The 23,341-nt window shown below is 34.4% G+C and overlaps 1 protein-coding gene across 2 annotated transcripts in view; it reads left to right on the forward strand.

Moving 5' to 3' along the window:
• The window catches only part of KIF18A (kinesin family member 18A), a 97,401-nt gene extending 76,035 nt beyond the window's left edge, over window positions 1-21,366 (forward strand). The window contains exons 14-17 of one of the 2 annotated variants that reach the window (XM_064576724.1): window positions 8,816-9,257; window positions 10,044-10,151; window positions 15,412-15,521; window positions 17,823-21,366. In XM_064576724.1, the coding sequence (XP_064432794.1) occupies window positions 8,816-9,257; window positions 10,044-10,151; window positions 15,412-15,521; window positions 17,823-17,905 (743 nt within the window). In that variant the 3' untranslated portion in view covers window positions 17,906-21,366. The remainder of the gene's footprint in view (window positions 1-8,815; window positions 9,258-10,043; window positions 10,152-15,411; window positions 15,522-17,822) is intronic. The other variant, XM_064576723.1, reaches the window with a different exon arrangement.
• Window positions 21,367-23,341: the final 1,975 nt, after the last annotated feature.

Consider the following 23,341-nt stretch of genomic DNA (forward strand, 5'->3'; position numbering starts at 1 on the left):
TCCCATCCTCTTTCTTGTTCTCCCTTATTTTGCAGAAATACATCCTCCAGTAGATTCTTCCAGTGGGTGCTCAGGAAGTAAACTTTTTTGAGATAATGCATGTTTGGCAATATATTTTCTTGTTATTTGATTAGGTATAGAATTCTAGGTTGGAAATATTTTTTTTGAGACCTGTGAAGACATTGCTCCATTGATTTCTAGATTCTAGTGACTGCTATTAACTGACATGCCATTTTTATTCTCCGTACTTTATGTGTGACTTTCCTCCCAGGAAGATTTTGGGATTTTCCCTTTATCCTTAGTTTTTTGAAATGTCACAATGATGTGCGTTGGTGTCAGTCTTTTTTACCTCATTATATTAAATAGTCTGGGCCTTTCTCCCTGAAAAATCTTTTATCTTTTCACTCTGAGAAATGTTCCTATATGTATTTATGCACATACATACACCTCCGTATATACTTTTCTTCCCTACTTTCTGTTCTGTCTTTGGACACTTACTAATCTGATGTTGAATCTCCTGGATTGATCCTCTAATTCTTTTTTCCACCTTCTAATACTTACCTCTTTCGGTTTGCTTCTTCTTTCTGGGAGATATCCTCAACTTTATCATACAACCTTTCCTTTGAATTTTTTCTCCCTCTCATATTTTAAATTTCTAAGAGCTCTTTTAAGTAATTCAACATTTCTTCCCATAGTACTTTGTTTCTATTTGATGAATGTAATAACTTTTCATCTCTCTGAAGATATTAATTATGGTTATTCTAATATACTCTTCTATTTCTACATTGTCTATTTCCTTTCACTTTTTTTTCCTGTATGTAGTTCTGTGTCCTATCATGTTGAAAAACATATCCTCAAATATCTGGTGACCCTGGTTATATTCTGTGTAGATAGTTAGGTCTTTCAGCTTTGCTTTATGGTGATCTCCGAAATAGTTTGGGGGAGCCTGAAAATGTCAATACTTAAGTCTTTTTATTGTTACAGTTTATCTATAAAGAACTCTGATTTCACATTTAGGAGATGTATAAGTCTGACACCAGTGTATTAGAGAAGTCAGAGAAAAATCTGTATGTATTCATTATTGAGAAATTATTAAAAACCCCTGTGTCAGCTGTGCATGTTGGCCCCAGGTCTCAACTGGTCCAGAGAGTAACTCAAGTTTCTCCTAACAGGGTGACAAAGGAACAGTCACCTGTTAGTATAGGTGATAGTGATGGGGTAAGGGGATTTGGGGACGGGTCCAACTTCCTTATGCAGACTTTCAATCAGTTCTGGTTTTAGCTCCACCCTATACCTTCAGAGACAACCTCTTGCCTCCAATTCCAGAGAATTTCTGAGGCTTGAGAGAACTGGGTTTTTATTCACTTTTGTCCCACTCCTTACATTGTTCTTCTTTAAAAAAATATTTTTGTTATTTATAATTTTAAAGAAGCAGTATATATTTATTATAAAAAGTGGTCAAATGCTTAAAGAAGACAATAAGATCACTCAGAATTTTTCCAGTTATAATCTTTGCTAATTTTAATAGACTATGCTGTATTTCCTTCTGTTTTCTGTGACTTTTCCCCCTTTTTTTGCTTAAAGTATGTGTATGTTTTGATTTGTTTTGGGTGAGCTTTTTATTTGTTTTCAAAATTGGGATCATGCTGTATGTAGAATTTATATACTATTTAATTTAATGTATATTTTTCCATATCATCAGATAATCTACAAAACATGACTTTACGTAACAATGAAATCGTGAATGTTGCATGTTTTATTTATCCATTATCGTAATTGATTTAATTCTCCCTATGGTAGGGACTCAGTTTGTGTAGGGGTGAAGAACATGCATCTGGATTATCAGAAGGCCTGAGTTTGTATGCCAGTTCTGCCATTCCTTTATATTATCCTTTTACTGATCCACTACACTTATTATAAGTACTTATATATATAACTTGCTGATAATCAGTAGAAATTAAGGTCCAGAAATGGGGTGGGGAGGGGAGCAAATGCATTCCTTTTCATGGATCTAATGGCCCAAGAGTATAGAACAGGAACCAGAGCCATAGGTAATCTAAGCTAGAAACTTTGCCTTTTTGCCCAAGCGATTCTCATCCATATGTGGTGTGGCCACCAATGCTGGGAGCAAGGCCCACAGGGTTAGGCACTTTCTAATCAGTGTTCCTTTCAACACTGAGTCAGCTGGACCAGGACTGGATTTGGGGGCCTCTTAGTGCTACTGCTAGTATTCAGATATTACCATTTTACTGTATCCCATGGGCCTTGTCTCACCCTTTCTCCTTTTACCTCACCTACTCCCTCATCCCTATTCCTAACTTAAGGGGCTCTAGTAACATTCTGCCAGTGTCTTTTACTTAAGTCCCAGGGACAGCACTGAACAATGAAGTGGGGGAATATTTTTATGTTATTCTCCCCCAAACCTTCCTTTTTCCCAATTCTAGCTACATAGTATCCTCCCTAAAGTCCTCTATTGTCCTGGTGTGCAGATGATATTCTTCCCTTATTACCCAGTATTAGGAAGTTAAAAGTGATTGTCTTTTGCAAAGTTAACCTTCATATCCCTTCTTATACTATGGATGTTTCTAAAGTGACACATAAAAGGTGAAGCCAACCAAGTCCCTGGTTCTCCCAGTGAGAAATTCTTCCAAGTATTCAGTGCCTTTCTGTGTTGTTCCCCTATCAAAAAGAGAAGGTTCTGATAGCATATATATGTTATATGATCAAAATGCATTCATTACAGGACCACATTTTGCATTTTGAAGCTTCACTAAATATGGATTAAAAGACAATGGCTCCTTTTTAAGGAAGTGAATGCAACAATTAACAAGGTATTGGGAGTGGAGTAGCCAGTCTTTATATCTGAAATCATAGTATGTCTATGCCTAGAACTGAAGATGAATCTGTGTCAGTGGCTTGAGAGTGTCTAGAGATGAATTTGCAGAGAAAGTAGAGTGCTTAACCTAAAAGAGGGTACTCTTTCTGTATCATTCTGCTAACTTAAATCTTTCCCTCCCTTCAAACAAATTCCTAGGAGCCGAAGTCTATTTTCAGTAATTTTCTTTCTGCCACCCTTTTCTAGAACCATTTCCTACTTAGCCTCTCTCCCCTGCTTCCCTTTTCACTGCTACCCAAACATGATGATAACAGCCATCATCTCTGAATAAGTAACTGTATCCTCAAACCCTAGAGAGTATCTGCTGCCTCAAGTCCATGAACATGCAAACTAGACAAGGAAAGGAAACAAACTCGAAGACAACAGCACCTCAGTAGAGGACAGGACCTCAAATGGAATGAGTGGGCTGGGGAAAGGGGGATGTCAGTAACAAGAGAATGCCAAATTTGAGGAAATGACATTTAGGACCTTTTGAACTTTTCTGTTCATGTAGAAATGGTTCATGGTTTCACTGAAAGTTGTCAATTTCTGTTGATTAAATTATACAAAATACTACTGCTTTGTGCGAACTCCTTATCTTTGGTCCTGGTTGTTGGGCAGCTAATCACACCCATCTATGTCATTGAAAATGTTTTGAATGTACTTGATAAAATTTTAATCTGGTTATTTGATTATAACACCCTTCCTACATCAATCACTTCTGCTACCAGTCTAGTCCAGGTTCTCATTATGTTTTGCCTGAGCTATAGCAATAACTGTGTTAACTGTGTTACTGATTTCTCTGTTTCCTCTCTTACCTACTTGTATTCTGTTCTCCACACCACGAGCAAGGCAATCTTTTTTAAAAACATAAATCAGATCACATCATATCCATGTTTAAAATAATCTTCCACAGATATCCCTTTGCACTTGGAATAAATGCAGACCTTTATCTTGTTCATAAACCCTAACACAGGCTGGCCCCTTTTGATCTCTCTAGTCTCTTCTCTTCTCTGACTCACTACACTTCAATCACATTAGCCTTCTTTCCTTTCCTTGAGCTCAACAAATTTATTGTTGCCGTCGGGTCTTTGCTCTTGCTATTTCCTCTGCTTCTTTCCCCAGATCTTCACAGGACTGGCTCCTGCACAGCCATTCAAGCCTCCAATCACACATCTGACCTTTAGAGTCGTCTTCCCCTGCCATCTAATCAGTACCCCTCCTATCTCCCATCACTCTATTCCATTTCTGTTTTATTGTCTTTCCAACTCATTTGTCATGATTATCTTAATTAAGATAATTTATTTTTCTGCCTTCTTCCCCCCAAAATGTAAGTTCTTAAATGTCTTGTTTCCTGCTAGATTCTCAAAACCTAGCAAAGGTCTAGAACATGGCAGGTGCTTAATGCTGGGTGGATGAGCAAACAATGACTTCTTTTTATGCCGATGCAGTCCTCTTAGTTGTTTCTCTTGTACCACAGTTGACTAAAACTTTTATTTCCTTTCATAATTAAAATAAACATTGTTCCTAGATTGAAATTAGTAGTAGTAGTGACTTCTCCTTCTAAATGTCTTGACAATATGGTTATTGTTATTATCTGGAAATGAATTTCAACATACTCACTTACATGCCATGGATCATAATCATTTCAGGTCGTTAGAAATGCAGTATACCCACAATGTGTTAGAGAGTTAAAGTCCCAAAACTGCTTTTTCTAGACCATAAGATACATTGCTACCCACTACCTTCTATACTCAAATATATGGTGTAGTGGGCTTTTTTTTTAGATGAAAGGCCCAGGAGAGAAGACTTGCTATCCTCCCAAGTGGCTACTAATCATTTTATCCCACTTTTTAAGAGCCTACCTTATAACAATGCATTTTAATTTTCTATCCTCTCCTGTGTGACACCCACATTACTGAGGTATTTTATTGACTATCATCATCTATTAGAGTCCCTTGTCCTGAAAGTCTGTAACTACATGATTCCTTTTCTCATTTTATGAAGTCTTTTTAAAGGAATCATAATCTGCCTCCAGGTTCCTTTTTTTTTTTTATGTTATGTTAATCACCATATATTACATCATTAGTTTTTGATATAGTGTTCCATGATTCATTGTTTGCATATAACACCGAGTGCTCCATGCAGTACGTGCCCTCTTTAATACCCATCACCGGGCTAACCCATCCCCCCACCCCCCTCCCCTCTAGAACCCTCAGTTTGTTTCTCAGAGTCCATAGTCTCTCATGGTTCATCTCCCCCTCCGATTTCCCCCCGTTCATTTTTCCCTTCCTGCTATCTTCTTCTTTTTTTTTTTAACATATAATGTATTATTTGTTTCCAGGTTCCTTTTTTATCATTTCCACTCTGTAGGCCCAAGAATCACAGAATCTTGTTAGATAGTATTTTCCCAGGCTGAATCAGGGGAAACTACAACTACCCCAAGCCTTGTCTTCTGGAAAGTTACTGTACATCCTCTAATGGAAAAGTACAGCAGATCTCTTTTATAGACATAGAGCTAGCATACTCAATGTTTCTGAAAGCCTGTTAAAATGTGCAGTGCCCCTAACCCAACACTCCAGCTTGCCATACCCATTTAATGTACTTTATCACCTAATTAGCTAAAGGAGAATGTTTATTATATAATTGCATTTATATATTCTGGAAAACATATTCAAACTGAAGTATCAGCTTATTGTGTTCTTTTACTTTTCATGGATTAAATGGAGACATAATCCCACTGTAGTTACAATAGAGTGACTGTTGAGTTTGTATTTAAATTTTTTTTTTTTTTTTTTTTTTTTTTTTTAAAGATTTTATTTATTTATTTGACAGAGACAGAGATAGCGAGAGCAGGAACACAAGCAGCGGGAGGGGGAGAGGGAGAAGCAGGCTTCCCCCCGAGGAGGGAGCCCGATGTGGGACTCGATCCCAGGACCCTGGGATCATGACCTGAGCCGAAGGCAGACGCTTAACGACTGAGCCACCCAGGCGCCCCTGTATTTAAATTTTTAAATCTTGTTTTTGCTCAGGTTATCTCCTGAACCTTTCTGAGCAACAAGTCAGCCTAGTAGTCCTGAATTGACCATCTGTTTTCTTATTATTTTATGTATCTAATAATTGAAAGGATAAAAAGAAAAGAACCCTCTGGATTTGTGTTTTGCATATGCTTTATGTTTGTAGCATCTCTTCTTCCAGGCTCAGGAAAACAGTGGTGTTTGAATCTATACTAACTACCACATCTCCATGTTTCTCCTTCAAGTTACCATTTTTATCCTTCCAGGAGAGCAGAATTATAGCTAGAGATACATCATTACAACATTGCTATTGATTTCACTGACAAACTGTTAGTCTGATATATCAAAATTTGATGTTGGGTGTATATTCAGATTATCCCGGAGAACAGGTGGATATTTCTTTAGTGTCTTATGGAAGGCCCCTATTTCCATGTTTTTTTACAAGCAGTAGGAGAAAAGTGGCCCACCATCTTGAGAATTTGCCCAGTGCCACTCCAGGGATTATCCCTCTCTAGATACTGTGTGCAAGAAAAAAAAGTGACTCTGGATAATCCATATCTCTTGAGATTTAATGTTCCATTGTGTTTTAAGTTTTAAAATATTGCTATGAAGCCTGCATTTTCAAAGAACACTTAGATGTGCATGCTTTAACAATATTTTTCATTTATATTACAATTTATCATCAGCCTTGATAAACTGGGTATCTGATAAACTGAAAGTGAGACATTGTTTGAAATGTGTTCTTTTAATGATAACTATGCATTGATAGATACTGAAAAGTAAATTATAACTTTCTCTATGAAAGTAGTAATGCTAACAGTTGAAGTATATTTACATTTCTAGAGCCTTTCTTTGAACTCTAATTATTTTATAGATATTATCTAATCCTAGAAAATTCCCTGTACATGAAGGTACTCTCCCCTTTTTTCTAGGGGGCATTAATGCCCACACTGCTTAAATGAGTTGTCCAAGGTCACTCAGTGAGTTGTTGCTGAAGCCAGAAATAGAATCCAAGTCTCCTGACTCCCAATTCAGCTCTCTATCCTCGATATAGTTTTCTATCTTCTATATACCCCTGCTGCCTCTCAGGGGAAAAGAAGTTAATCTTTCAGCTATTAATAGCCACCAAATTGGTGGTAGCAGCACAGTGGAGAAAAGTAACTGTCTTTACACTGCAGCATTAGTATAAAAATATCTGGTAATGGAAAATTTGACAAATGTCATGTTAAAGGGAGTGGAAAATTATTTTAAGATCTGGATCTCATTTATCTAGTTCTCAGAAAAGTAAAATTCCTTAGTAGAACAGGGATCATATTTTTCTTCCTGTTTTTCAGTTGTCTTTCCTAGAGGGTAATTGTCAACCTAGCCATAGCAGAGCCTATCATGAACTAACATAATAAGAATAATGCATGTACTGTTGGTGATTGTTATATTTTCTAACTTGGTTGAGAGTTTGAATTGCTTTATTGAGATACATAACACTTATGCAGCTTTCAGTGTTATTTAAGTTAGTATTCTATCATAAAGCAAATCTAACATCAGTTGGGAATTTTATTGCATGATTTAAAAACATGGGCAGAAATACACATTGTAGTTCTTTCCTGGACAGTACACTTGAAGCAAAGTTACTTCATGTCAGGCACCTGAAGTTCACCATGAATGGAACAGGCAAAGCAGAAAAAAGTGAACTAAGAAATACAAGATTAGCACACTCGAGTTGATGAAGTTTATTGTTAATGTATGCAATCAATCATTACTTTATATATTTTAAAAAAATGTTTGAGAGGTAAATATTTAAGCATGTCTAGATTATGGGAATTCAAACTTAAGTTTAAACAAAACAATTTGTCTCTTAATTTTGGACCAAGAAACAGGAATTTCCCTACTGAAAATCTCTGGATATCATGTTTATGTTAAAGATCACCAGAAGTCTTTAATCAGAAGAATGACATAATCAGAATTATGTCTTAATTTTAAGTGTAGGAGAGCTAGGATTGGTGAAAGTTGGAAAATGCGAGGAAATGATGAAAATTGGTTATTTGGGACCCACGTGACTGAAAAAGTAGTGGCAAGAGGATAATTACAAATAAGAGTGTATTTCTTTAGGGAAATATATATACTTACCAGATGAAGGAAGACAAGGTAACAGATGTTGGAGAGGTAGTAGGGAAATTTGAAAAGCTACAGAAGTTGTAGGATAGGGCTAAGAAAAGTTCATTAAACTTAGTGACCTATTGACATTTGGGAGACTTACTTGTACAGAGTGATGAGGTTCATGTAAGAGTACTCTGACCTCTTCAGCTTATGTTCATTTATCTTAAGGTATTAATCTAATTTTCGAAAACCTATGAATTATGTATGATATAGGAAACAATCAGAATGCTTAATTAACTACCATACCTGAGATCGTAACAGATTTAATTCTTTCATTCACCTAGAATTTTATTGATTATTGCCATTCCTGTTAATTTAGACTAGACTTCCACTCAACAAATAACTGGTGATATTTTATAGTAGAACAAGTTACTAATCTCTGTACCTATGATTGTTGAATACTTTTTTGTTATCTTAAATCTAAGTCAAATATAAAAGCTGGAAATTGCTCACGAATTTCATTAGCATTTGTTGGAAATTTGTTTTCATGATTACCCCAACCTCAATTTTGCTATGTCTACAAATTAGTATTGATATTAACCATTATTTCTGTTCTAAAATATCTTTATAACTAGTTCATTAACATTATTTGGAGTTACTATCAATAACTTATGTTTTGTTTTTCTTTCCAGCTTTCTTTTAAATTTTCATCAATTGGCAGAAAATGTACTTTATTATTGGTGGTGGTGATGTTGTTGTTTAACTGATAGGGTTATTGGAAAACTATTTAGGTGACATTACTGAGATTCTTTTCAATTTTATTGAATAGGCACATCTTCAGGTGAATCTAATCTACTTAAAATTCCTCCACAAAAAAGAACCCGAAGAAAACTAATGCCTTCTCCTTTGAAAGCAAAACATCCCCAAAAGTCTGCACTGTCTGAAAGTTTGCAGCTCAATGATTCTCTCAGCAAAGAACTTCAACCTATTGTGTATACACCAGAAGACTGTAGAAAAACATCTCAAAATTCATCTCTAGTGACGTTATTAAAACCATCATCACATACTACAGGTTTTCAGACCATCAGCTCAAACGTAAACAGTGATAATTCTCTGAAAATGTTATGTGAAGTAGATATTCCTCTCAGCAGGAGAAAAGAATATGGACAGGAAGATTTGGACTCTACGTTTACTATATGTGAAGACATCAGGAGCTTGAAGAGTAAATTACCTGAACAAGAATCACTATCAAACAATAACATTTTACAAGGGTACAAAAAAGAGTATTTTCTAATTCTTCTTGTGTTTTTGTTCTTGTTTTGTTATTTACGTAGCCTTTAAACCATAGCTTTCTTTTTCTTCCTTAGTTATATTTAAGGTCTATTTCATGGGTCAAGTATGCAGTCTTGATTACAAAAGTCAATGTTTTACCTTCATTTAATGTCTTTCTAAATATTAATCCACTAACACAATATTTTAAAGTCTTTAATCTGATATCTTAGTTGATTGCCCTCAATAAGCTAAAAGAAACCTTAAGATATATTTAGTTTGTTCTACATACTCCAAAGTTAGATGATATAAGCCATCATTGGAGGATTACTATGTTAATTATTAATTATTAATATGTTCACTAAAGGAAATCTCACATTTTTTTAATTGACGCTCAGCAAACCTCAGCTTACCCTGAATCATTATACTTCTAAGGTACGGTTGACTACATGTCATCCAAGCAAACATCCTTCTCATTTTGTCTCACTTATTCTCATTTCCTATCCTGTACACTCCATCTGTATAATCACAAGTAATCCAAATATGAGAAGAATGATACCTTTCTATGCTGTTAAGATGCAGAAATCTCTTAAGAGCAACTCTTTTTATGATATAAAAAAGAGAAAAGAAAACCCCAGGGCAAATGAGAGAGGCTTCATAGTCTAGAATAATATTTTTCTTTATATATTCATAAAAAATGGTATTGTAATGATGAAAGTGTATGCCCCCCTTTTCTCCATAATACAAATCAAAATTACTCCTTTTATTTTTTTTAATCTAATATACAGGCTTGCCTCTTCTTCATTCTCAACTAAACATCCTCTGCCTATACCAAGCATAGTACCATCCTACATGGCAATGACTGCTGCTGCCAAAAGGAAACGGAAGTTAACAAGGTACAATTAACCATAAACTGGCTCAGTGCTCACATAAGGTCATCTTTATACTTTGTTTCCTACAGCTCTATTCCTACAGCTCCTTTTTATTTCTTGTATGAAACTGTGAATTCATATTTAAAACATATAATTAATTGCTCTGAATGTGGCACTGGATTTATATTATCAAAGGGAGATCTTGATAAAGCCCAAGTATTTCACTTGCTATTTACATAAAGTATTCCGTATCTCAGATTATTAAAAATAAGTTGAAAAGTTTTCTGGCCTTCAAAAATGTCATTTAATTATAACTTTTCTTCTGGTGACAACTTTTACTCATTTGGTATTTTTCTTTTTATACATTAATGAATTTCTTCAGTCCTAAAATTGTATTACTTTAATAGATTTTGATATATGACTAAAATGTAATGAGTGAAGAGACTTCTATTTCTGGCTTTAACAATATAGCTTATATCAGACCAAACCACCTATCAAAAACAATGATAAAAGGTGATAAAATACAAGCAACAGCTGCTTTCCAGGCACTGGAGACCAACCAAGACAGCCAGGACCTGAAGGTCTAAGATCCAGAGGAAAGGAAAACAAGCTATAGAGAGCCAAACCTTCTCTACCTCATTTTTCCATTTAGTATTTGCCAACTCATGGCATCAAGTATAGAAGCCAAGCACAAAATGGAAGCCTACAGCTATCAGCAGTCTCACTGAGTTAGGAAACAAAATAATTCTGTGTGTAGCTTTTGCAGTTAAGATATTTGCCATGTTCTGAACTCTGGCATAAGAGGCCAAGAAACAAAGCTGTAAGAAGCTAAAATATTAAGCAGAATGTTAACGTTCTCATGGGGCTAGGACACAAAAACTGTTCAGGGATTATTGAGAAGAAAAGGTGCTTGTTAACCCCCCAGGATTTTATTTGAAACCCTTGAAGGCCTGTGCTCTAGGAGTAGGGCAAACTGGAAATAGACCAGTTCTTGAAAGCCTGAAAAAGACCTCAGACCAACTTAGTCCCTTTTGGATCGAGGTGATCTATCTCTGTTCTGCCTGCTAGCCAGAAGAAAATTAAATCACTTCTGGAGAAATATACCAACTAGGACATCAACAGTTTTGGGGTTTTTTCACATGTTTAGCACTTAAGCAGAAATTACCAAGTATGTCACGAGACAGAACCAAATGACTAAAAATCTAGATCCACAAGTGATTCGGATAAGAAAATTATCAGGTAGGGACTTTAAAAATTTAACTGTGATTAAGTTCAACAAAATAGTGGCAATTTCCCAAAGAACTGGATTGTATTAAAATGAATCAAATGAATATTCTAGAACTGAAAAATTAGAATCTACTGAAATTAAGAATAAATAAATAATTTAATAGATTAGACACAGCAGAAGAGGGTTTAGTGAACTGGAAGATAGGGTTGACAGAAAAATATCTAAACCAATGTACAAAGGGATAAGATAGAAAATATGGAGAAGAGTGAAAAAGACATATGGGACATAGAAAGGTCTAGCATGTATATATTTTGAGTCCCAGAAAGAAATGAGAAAAAAAATGGGGAAAACAGTGTTTAAGGAGATGCTGGCTAATAATTTTCCAAAACTGACAAAAGATAACTAACCACAGATTCGAGAAGTTCTGCTAACTACAAGCAACATTAATACAAAGAGAAACATACCTAGGTACATAGCAATAAAGCAGCTAAAAATCAAAGACAAGGAAAAATCTTAAATATACTGAATTATATGACATAAAGTCCATTATATAGTCTTTATATCCCACAACACTGAATGCAATCACAAGATACAGTGAGTGGTTATATTGTAAAATGGCTCTGACTTGCTTTACCTCTTTTTCTTTGACATGTGATTATGAGGAAAAGACTATAAGACCTAAGATAGGGTAACTCTTTAAGTTTCCTATTTTCCTTCATGAACCTGTTATCATCTGGGCTAGTCTAAACAAATTTACAAATAGTCTATTTGTGCCACATAGAGTATTATCTCATAGGTGCATTTAAGGTCTGTCCTTTCCCCTCCAAAGTACAGCAGAGTCTTGGAATGTAGATTTAAAATTAATAGACTGATTTTTCCAGAATGCCTCTAACTACCCATGACATTTAAAATTCTGTATTTTGCTATGGCACAAATTTAAATGGAGCAATTTGTCTGACTCATGTATGGGTATCAGTCATTTAATGAGTGAGCCTAGCTAACCATCATCATCTTATCACTAACTTTCATTGTGTGGATTGTGTTATTCTTTCCCTTAATTAGTGTTGGTGACTTTTCTGGTTCTTCACAACTCTGTTGTGTTAACTAAGATGTAGCAAAATCTTATAGTTAACAATAATTTAAAATGTACACATAATCATTATCAAAATCAAATGGTTTTTCAGGAAATGTCTAGGTATGTAAACTGTATATTCAGAGTGGTTTGAGATGAATTAAAGAGCTTCCACATGAGCAACTAATATTGTGAAATAATATTAAAGGACATATAAAGAAAGTAAGATTTCTCATAGCCTATTAATTGCTCTATTACATTCCCTCTGGTACCAATAATTAGATCCTGCCATTAACTAAGGTTAAAAGAGATTAATGCTAGAAATGTACATAATTACTTTTTTTTTTTAATCTTCCCTTTCCCCAATTAAACCTACATGAGTTTGAGAGTAATAAACTCTGGTATTTTCCACTTAACAGCTTTATGTACATATTTATAGGGGTGTGTGTGTGTGTGTATGTGTGTGTATATTCTAATACTTTTTTTTAAATGAAGGGAAGGCTCCAGGTGTATAGCTATTTTATTCAGTTGTATCAGTTTTTCTCTCTGAAAAAAATTTAGAGTCCAAAAGCACTGGATATTGTAAAAACCTACAAAACTCAATTTTTTAATCACTACTTAAATTGAGAATACTAAATTTTTAATGATTTTAATTCATTTAATATCACTGTAGCAAACTGTTTTAACTAAATCAGCCTACCAAATATACAAATATATCCGTATATAAAATTTTACTTACAAATTATATTAATCAGAGTTTGGGGGATCTGTTTGCTTTGTGTATTTGGTTAGTTGGTTTTTTGTTTGTTTCATAATCTTTCTTAGCACCCAGAAATGAGTCTCACATTTGTCACACATTTTTGGTTTGTTTTGAAAGACATTTAATGGTTCCAACAAGAAATTATCTCAACTGAAAGACTATGATATGCATATGTTAATTAAGCAGAAACATACTATTTATATAAGGGAACAAAAGATTAAATCTTAACTTTCATTAATAGTTATGGAAATATATTTGGCACATAACTAGAAGAGTCTTTAAATTTCTTCTTAATATAGTCTTTAACATAATTTGAATAATTTTAAGTCTTATTTTATGATCCAACGTAAATCTAAAATAAATTTATAACATGAATGTTAAACATCTCACCAGTGGTTATTTTATCTAAATCCTAAAAAATGCTTGCATGTATTTTACTTATATATATACAATTTATTTTATTAGGCTTTGTTTTCATTCCTAGAAATATGAGGTTTCTTTCAGATAGATTTATTCAAAAGCCTAATTTTCAAGTAAAAAACAATTTATTAGTAAACACAGATGTTCTAGAACTAAGCAAAGTGATAAATAATTCCATAAAATAATAAAGATAATTTTAAGAAAAATTGTTGGAAAAACCAACACTTATCAAAAGTAACCAATGACAATGATCTGTATACTTGAAGAAAAATCACCAAATGACCAAAAAAGAATTTTTGCCTTAGAGAGCTGATACATATCTTATCCAAAAAGGGTGTTTAGTATCCAAAACAGAATTATTGTAACTTAGTTTATTTAGCACCATTTAAGAATGGAGATTTTCTACAACTGTATTTCCTTGTTTTCATAATATTAGTACTTTTTTGTTACCATTTTGGGTAGGTATCATTTATATTCTTGAACAGAGTAGGTAAAATTACCATTGGTTACACCATAATCATTTTTCTTACAGGCTCTAGAAAAGTTGAGGTACATAGGTTGAGTTTTTTTGCCAGCATTCAGTGTACTCCTGCCTATTTTTCTTTGCTATCATATTAAATTGCCATTTCTGACCACTTTTGATAACCATACAACAAATCCATCTTCTCCCTATTCCTCAAACACACCCACATCAGTTTACCATGTGGTTAGGATTACCAGAAGAGCAAATTGTTGCCATAAAAGGGAAGCCTCCAAGTGTTAATGCAACTGAAAATCAAACTAGTATCAACTTGTAAAATGGTATATGATATCTTTTTTAATCAGAAACTCCCTAAAATTAGCTTATTTGAATCAGTATGGAGGAGGGATCCTCACTCATCCCAACCCTGCCTGTTAAAACTTGATCCTCCTTGGGTTAAGAATGATTGGACTGTTATTTTTCAGGGCCCAGATCAAATTCATCTCATCCACAAAATCTTTCAGTTGTTTTTTTGGTTTTTTTGTTTTCCTACTTTTAAAATCAGGAACCTACAGCCCCTTATAGTTTGAAAACCTATAGCACTGTCTTTTACTTTACCTTGTATTATTTTGTGTATTTGTCTTATTTTTCCCCCTCCCCACCATATATTCATTATGTAAGTTTTCAGAACAGGAGTTATTACTGCCTAACTTATTTGTACATGAGGCCACAGTAGTAGGTGTTTAGTAGTAATATGTCAACTGGAATTGAGTTGGAAATTTGACCCTTTAGTATATGAGATTGATAAAATTTTTTTAAGATAAAACAAATGAAAATAGTTCATTCTTTTCATGTCGGTTTCTATAATTGTAGTAATCAGAGAGAGATTCTCAGCCTATTACCATGCTTTGATTTGAAAACAAGGTTTCTAAACAATCTCACTTGTTTATATTCCCCAGATTAAGGTTCTCACTCCAAGTTTATAATATGAGCTTAGTTTTTCACCTCTTGCAAGATGCTTTTTATCTCTACACTTTGAATAATAGTGTTGGCTTGTATTCTAGCAGAGCACCCTGAAAATGTTTTGTTACAGAATTGTTACATACATCTACAGTCATAATCTCCAATTTGAATAAACATCGTTAAAATCATGACAAATTTCCCTATGGGCCAAAAAGGTATTTAGTACCTCCAATTACTTTTAAGTGATTTTGCAACTTATTATTTTATTATTTTACTTTCTCTTTAATCTTTATTGCATATATGTATTAGAACTTATAAAAAATGAGAAAAAAAGAACTTATAAAAAATGCTTTACTAAAATAAAAAATTTTTCCCTTACAGTTCTGCATCAAATACTTCATTAACTGCTGAGGTAAATTCTGGATTTGCCAAACGTGTTCGACAAGATAATGCAAGTGAAAAGGACTTACAAGAAAACAGACCAACAGTGGGTATGTCTCAGCCCTTAATTTGATATTTAATAACATGATTACCAAACATATGTATACTACTTTACATTTTCTTACAGTGTTTTCATTAGAATCTCCTTTTATCTGCTCATCACCAGCCAGTGGCATCCTTAAGTTCAGTGGAAATGCCTTGTGTGCACATTTTAAAAATCAAACAAAAATGTCCTGAAACGTAAAATTTACTATGATTATTTGGTTTATTAGATGTTAAGTGTGATTATCCATGTTACAGAAAAGAAAAGTTAAGACACAAAATAGAAAATACCCGAGATCACACAGATATTTCATGGTGGAGCCAGACTTCTAACTCTATATTCTGTATCCTTTTTGTTATCCATATTGCCTCATACTGCAGAAGAATTCGTAAATAATTTAATAATTGAAATAATTAGCTAAATGTATTATTTAATAGGTTAATGATTATATTTTACAGATAAACTTTATCTACTTGAAATTTCTCTCTTATTATTAATAATTTGCCCTCTGACTCATTTGTACAATTATTGCCAGGCTTCAGTCTGTACCTAGTTACAGTCATAATGTAACTCCTATTATCAAGTTGAAAAAGATGCTGATGGCTATGACTACATCCTCTCAATTGCAAATGGCGGTGACATGGATCTATAGTAACAAAACCACATCTTTAGTGAAGTTAGAGATATATAGCACAAACCAGTTTCTAGGCCTTGGTGTCCAGACCTCTGTCTTTCTGACACTATAATTCCTAAGACTTCATTTAAGAAGTATTTATTTACTATGCACTGATATGTGCTAGTTTCTGTGACAGATAGCAAGATCATTAAGACCCAGTTTGGTTTCTTCCCTAAAGGAACTCATAATTACAGCACTTGGAATTTAAAGGGGTTTCATGAGATAATGAGGGTTTCTAAGAATAACATGAAAATTATTGCTATTTTTTTCTGTCAGTGCTCTTTCATTAGAATAATATAAAAGTTCTCAATAGCTTTGCCAAACTGTATTAATAAATCCTCACTTCTTGTAGTAGCCAGTGGCATCCTTAAGTTCAGTGGAAATGCCTTGTGTGCACATTTTAAAAATCAAACAAAAATGTCCTGAAACGTAAAATTTACTATGATTATTTGGTTTAGTACGCCAAACTTAGTAATGTTTAACAGTGTGTATGTGCAGTTGGTATGGATATGTACTGCCCCATTTGTCTCCTAAAAAATTCTCCAGGAAATCATAATTCTACAGCTGAATAATAAATTTATGATACTTCTCAAATAGAGATTTGGTTTTTCTAACATGCATATTTTCTAAGAATGGCATAAAATGCATCAAATATCTCATATATAAAGAGAGGTGAATAAAGTAATTCTACATAGGAAGAAGTAAGAGTTGATACTAAACTGCAGTGCTTGCCAAAGAGCAAAGAAGAGCTAAAGCTGGGTTAAAAGATTATGTATTGTTAAGGATAATGGAACACTTAGAAAGAGGTATTAGTTTAAGGGAAGGAGAGAACTGGGACTGCCTTTCTTAGAATATATTCAACTGAGTTCTCCAACTAACAGTGTACAAATAAAAAAACAAAGGAACATCAGTGGGAAAGAAGGTAACTGCTATTTACCAAGAAATAAGAATACTGTCAAGAGAATATGTGCCCCTAAAACTAAAACCTAATGTGACAAGAAAATGGATAAGAGATTAGACTCAGCCATAGAGAAGTCAGCAGCACCTGTTTTAACAACACTTGGTTGAGTAGACAATCATTGTGAAGGCTGGAGAAGAACCAGAGGAAATGGACATTTGAGAGGTGGCAGTAAAAGGAATAAGAGCTATGGGATCAGGATTAGCACTTAAGAAAGTACTAGATGCAAATTATACTCCTAAAAATAGGAAAAATATGGCATTTTAGAAGCCTTAGGGAAGTAACCCATAGAATGAGGAAAAAAGTGATGTTGCCAAAAAGAAAGAGAACAATGCTTGTAGAATAGCCTTGCATTAGTTCAAAAGAACTAAAATTAAATGCAGTAGTTTATTCAGTGATGTTATTTGATACCTGCTGGGGTGGGGGGGTGTACACATGCGTACACTAAAAACTCAGTTGGCAATATGGAGAAATGAATTTCTACTTTGAAACCAATGTTATTAATGTTTCCTTCGTGTTATATTTTAAATCATGTTAACAACTATGAATTTTTAAGGATAAATTTTTCTTCTTATGTATGTAATTTTAACAAATTTTTATAACTTGAATGAGTAGTGAGAAAATTCCTTTGAATACTTTTACCATATTTATATGTCTTTTTATTTCTTCTCTAGACTATAAAAGAAACATCCATAAAGTAAAGCCAAACATGGTTAGAAAATTTGGAAGAAGTATTTCAAAAGGAAGTCTAAGATAAGTCACTTCAAAATCAAGGAAAATGGAATTGACAAGTCTCCTTTTGAAAGGGTTTGTTGCCAGTGCCCTTTCAGAAACTTATTTAAAACCTTTGAAAGAAGACCATCTTAAAACTAGGTTTACCCAAATACCTTCAGCAAGCAGAAAATAAAATTCTCTGTTTTGTTCTTTTGTATTCTAAGCAAATATTAAATTTCAACAGAAAAGGTTATGTTTTAATAAAGTTACTAAAATATTTGTTACCCTTTATAATCCCTAAGTAGGCATAGTGGCACGTCAGTTTTACTATGCTACAACAAGTTGATTAGGACATTTTAGAAAATAGTGAATTAAATTATCCTTAGTTTTTTTTAAACAAGGAGAATTTAGAAGTGATAAAATTATGGCCCAGGATGTATTTGGTCGTATATTATTTTAATCATATATAGGACTTTCCTTTCCAAAAATACTTTGATGTACAGATGTACATATATGTGCCCATAAAGTTGTAAAGATTATTTAAGTAGTCTTCATGAATAAAATACTAATATTGTTCCTTGCTACTCAGTATATTAAAGATACAGATTTTACAGTGTTTGCTTTTCTGTCTTGTTAGTACCCCTTACACACTTTCAACTATTTTATATAAAATGTGAATTTTGTAGATTTGTATTTCAGATTAGATCAGGATATATGGCACTAGAACCAAGTCTGAAAATGATCCATATATTCCTAATGATAGTGAGACAGTTTTAATCATTCCTTCTCCTATAGGAAGTATAGTACACAGAGCTGCAACGAAATCATATTGTTCACCTGCCTTGTTTGACCTGTTCATCTTCTGAATGCAACAAATACTTGATTAAACACACTTTTAATTTTATGTGGCCTGGGAACTGTTCCACCAAAGCAAACAACCACTTAACAACCAGTTGAAACATTTTAGGTCTTTTAGTTTAGTCATGTCTTTCAACTTAAAATCTGGTTGAGAGAGTATGAGATGCAGTAATGATCTTTGAAGTTCCTTCCAACTCTGACTTTGGTAGTTCCATGTTTATAGATGTGCACACAGAGTCTGTCATAGGAAGAACCACCATACACAATTTCCTTGGGGTCCCTTTGTCATTAAGACTTTAGCTCTGTTGCCTGTTTTTTTTTTCTTTTTTTTAATTTAAATTCAATTAATTAACATGTATTATTTTTTTCATGTGATTCATCAGTCTTACATAATACCCAGTGTTCATTTCAACACATACCCTCCACAATGTCCATCACCCAGTTACCTCATCCTCCCCACCCACCTCCCCTCCAGCAACCCTCAGTTTGTGGAATTTAAGAAACAAGGCAGAGGATCATAGGGGAAGAGAGGAGAAAATGAAACAAGACGAAACCAGAGAAGGAGACAAGCCCTAAGAGACTCTTGATCTTAGGAAACAAGCTGTGTTGCCTGTTTAACGTCACTTTTGCCTGTTTTTCCTTTCCATCTGTTTTAGGAAATTATGTGTTTCAAAAGATACTCTTTTACCAGGTACTGATGAATTAGGTTAACAGGATTCGGTGACCATACCTCATGGTCTACTTCATACCATAAGATATGAGCGATTTTTTTTTCCCCCTTCTCCCACCCCTCTCCCCTGTCAACCAGCAGTTGTTCTCTGTATTTATGGGTCTGTTTCTGCTTTGTTTGTTTGTTCACTTATTTTGTTTTTAAGATTCCACATACAAGTGAAATCATATGGTATTCATTTTTCTTTGTCTGACTTACTGCACTTACCGTAATACCCTCAAGGTCCATCCATGTTGAGATGGCAAGATCTCATTTTTTATGGCTGAGTATGAGAGTGATTTTCTTACATGCCATTTTTATAAGCTAGGCATTTTGCCCTCCATAATAATAATGCATTTGCAATGCAACCATGTTAAGGAAAAAGGGGGAAGAAATCATAATGAATCTGAAGAAAGAAAACTGTTGAATATATGATTAAAGAGAAAATATATGCATTTAAACTAGAACAATGCTATTCAATAAGTTACCATAAAACAATTTTTAAGTGAACTTTATTCATGTAAAAAGTAGACTAATCATAAATATATAGCTCAGTGAATTTTCACAAAATGAACACATCCATGTAAACAGTAATCAAGGAAGAGAAAATCATCTGTATCCCAGAAGCCTCCCTTGTGTCCCACTCCCACTTCCCTCTCAGGGTAACCCTATTCTAACACCATAGATGGATTTTTTTTTTAATTATGCTATGTTAGTAACCACACATTATATTACCTCATTAGTTTTTGATGTAGTGTTCCATGATTCATTGTTTGCATATAACACCCAGTGCTCCATGCAGAATGTGCCCTCTTTACTACCATCACCAGGCTAACCCATCCCCCCAACCCCTCCCCTCTAGAACCCTCAGTTTGTTTCTCAGAGTCCATAGCACCATAGATTGATTTAAACTAAAATAGTTGATATATATTTTTATTAAAAAATATCTTGTTTGAAAAAGTGACAAGAGCTATAAACGGTAAAAATGTGCTCCCTCCTTATTCTCTACCAGTATCATTCCAGTTGTAACCACTGCTGATAATTTAGGTATCCTGACAGGTCATTTATTTTACTGATATACAAACTTGTATACTTGGTTTTTTACAAAAATTGTATCATACTATTTATACTGTCTTGCAATTGGCTGTTTTATTCACATTTGAAAGCATCATGGGCATCTTTGTAAAATTTTTAAGTGTGAATTTCCTAAGTACTGCTATTGTAAATTGATTGCTCTTAGTAACAACTGAACTAATAAATTTTATGTGTCAAATTACATCACAGATCAGAGAGGAACCTCAAGGATGCTCCGTGTCTTTTCACTAACTCTGAACACCATTTCTGAGAATAGGTTGGAGCATTCAGTATTTGTATATCGTAGTGTCCAGAGTATAGTCCACACAACATGACTCACCTGGGATATTCTGCCAAAACAGGGCATCAGGTCAAAGAAAGCCTAATTGTAATATCTCTTTAATCAATGTTCTAGATTAATAATTACTATAAAGTTAACAGGATTAAAGAATAGAGGTATATGGTAGGGATTTAAACTCAAAAGAGTTATTGACTAGTTTGAAATAATCTCTTTTGACACAATGCTAACTCCACTAATCTTTTTCATTCGTTTTTATGAAATTAAGACCTTATTAAAACAAATTTTAGTTTTTATAAAGTAATATTTTTAAAAGGAAGTTTATAAAAAAAAATAAAAAATAAAAGGAAGTTTATGGGGCGCCTGGGTGGCTCAGTCGTTAAGCGTCTGCCTTCGGCTCAGGTCATGATCCCAGAGTCCTGGGATCGAGCCCCACATCGGGCTCCCCGCACCACGGGAAGCCTGCTTCTCCCTCTCCCACTCCCCCTGCTCGTGTTCCCCTGATCTCTCAGTGGTGGTGGAGCAAATTCATGTTTTCAAAACAGTTAAAGCAGAACTATACATGTAAATGTTGAATTTATGATTAATAATTTGTAAAAGGATTAGTGTTCATAAGAAATTTATTTTAAATTATCCTTTGTTTTTTTCACATTTAAATAACTTACAAATATCTAAGATAACTGCTTAATTAAAGCTTTGGTGTTATATCAGAGATACAAGTTATAGAATCAGGACTTTTTAACCATGCCTTAAGAGAAACTTCTAGTCGCAAGCTTTATAAAGTGTCCCATCTTTGGGAAGGGGCCATCAATCATAGCTCTTAATTAATAGTCACGTTCTGGGGGACTCATCCATGTGATAAGTGCTTTAAATGCATTTTTCACTTATTCCTCACACAAACTTTTAAAATAGATGGTACAGGTCCACAGCCCCTCATACACAGTTCTAAATCTTCATAGATTTTGAAAGTTAGTTTTTTGTTTTTGTAATTTTGGGCATTAAAGCCTGACTTCCACCAATGTGAGACTAATGATTGTCTTTATTTATCCCACTCGGAATGAACATTCAAAGGTTTTCCTGCATTTTAGGGTGTTGCCCTAGATCCCACCGAGGGATACTTATATATAAGTACAGTATTGTACTATATTGCCTTTCTAAAAAAATTTTTTTGAATTCCCAAATTCCTAGCCACAAGTATTTCAGATGATGGTTTGTAAACAACATATATTTTTCTGCTTAAAAAAGGAGAACGAAGGGCACCTGGGTGGTGCAGTCTCAGTTAAGCATCCGACTCTTGGTTTCAGCTCAGAGTCGTGAGATCAAGCCCGGCTTCAGGCTCAGCGCTGAGCGCCAAGTCTGCTTAAGACTCCATCTCCCTCTGCTTCTAGCTCCCACACTCACTGTGTCTCTCTCTCCCCCTTTCTCTCTCAAATAAGTAAATCCTTAAAAAAAATAAAAATAAAATGCCAAGAAGACACTTAGGAAAGTTAATTTTAAAAAAATAAAATTGGGGGCACCTGGGTGGCTCATTCGTTAAGCGTCTGCCTTTGGCTCAGATCATGATCCCAGGGTCCTGGGATCGAGCCCCTCATCGGGCTCCCTGCTCGGCAGGAAGCCTGCTTCTCCCTCTCCCACATCCCTGCTTGTGTTCCCTCTCTCGCTGTGTCTCTCTCTTTCAAATAAATAAATAAAATCTTAAAAAAAAAAAAAAGAAAAAAAATTGGAGGGGGGTGGCGCCTGGGTGGCTCAGTCAGTTAAGCGTCTGTCTTCTGCTCAGGTCATGATCCCAGGGTCTTGGGATGGAGCCCGCGAGCCCACATCAGGCTCTCTGCTCAGCGAGGGGCCTGCTTCTCCCTCTCCCTCTGCCTGCCGCTCTGCCTACTTATGCTCTCTCTATCAAATAAATAAATGAAATCTTAAAAAAAAAAAAAGAAAACTGGGGCACCTGGGTGGCTCAGTTGGTTAAGCGTCTGCCTTCAGCTCTGGTCATGATGCTGCTGTCCTGGATTCGAGCCTGCATGGAACTCCCTGCTCAGCAGAGAATCTGCTTCTACCTCTGCCACTCCCCTGCTTGTGCTTGCTCTCTCAGCCTCTCTCTCTCTCTTTCAAATAGATAAAATCTTTTTAAAAAAATTAATTTGTCCAAAAAATCTCACAACTAGATGGTGGCAGAATTCAGATTTTGAGCTAAAGTTGTATAAAAAGGTTGCTGTTAACCCTAGACAATAAACACATTGCATTCATCAATGTGGGGCTAATACTCTGCATATGAATAACTGTACAAAAAGCATCTACTACAGAAAAAAAATTCCACTCCCATGGCCACCTGTGATTAGGTAATTTAATTTGTGGATGAAGGTCAGCAAATTGATTATACCAGAGATTAGATGGAAAGATTTACTCAATGCATTTTGTAATTATAAAATTATATTTTAAAATTTTAAGTAAATTATATTTAATTCATAGTGTTTATATCAAAGTATTGTTAGTAAAGTATTAATAAAAGTCTTAGTATCACTGAAGGCATTTATGGATTGATT

The sequence above is a fragment of the Mirounga angustirostris genome, unplaced genomic scaffold (assembly GCF_029215605.1).
Source record: "Mirounga angustirostris isolate CCGP_5_RB_7025 unplaced genomic scaffold, mMirAng1.0.hap1 SCAF_13, whole genome shotgun sequence".
Classification (NCBI taxonomy): Eukaryota; Metazoa; Chordata; class Mammalia; order Carnivora; family Phocidae; genus Mirounga; species Mirounga angustirostris.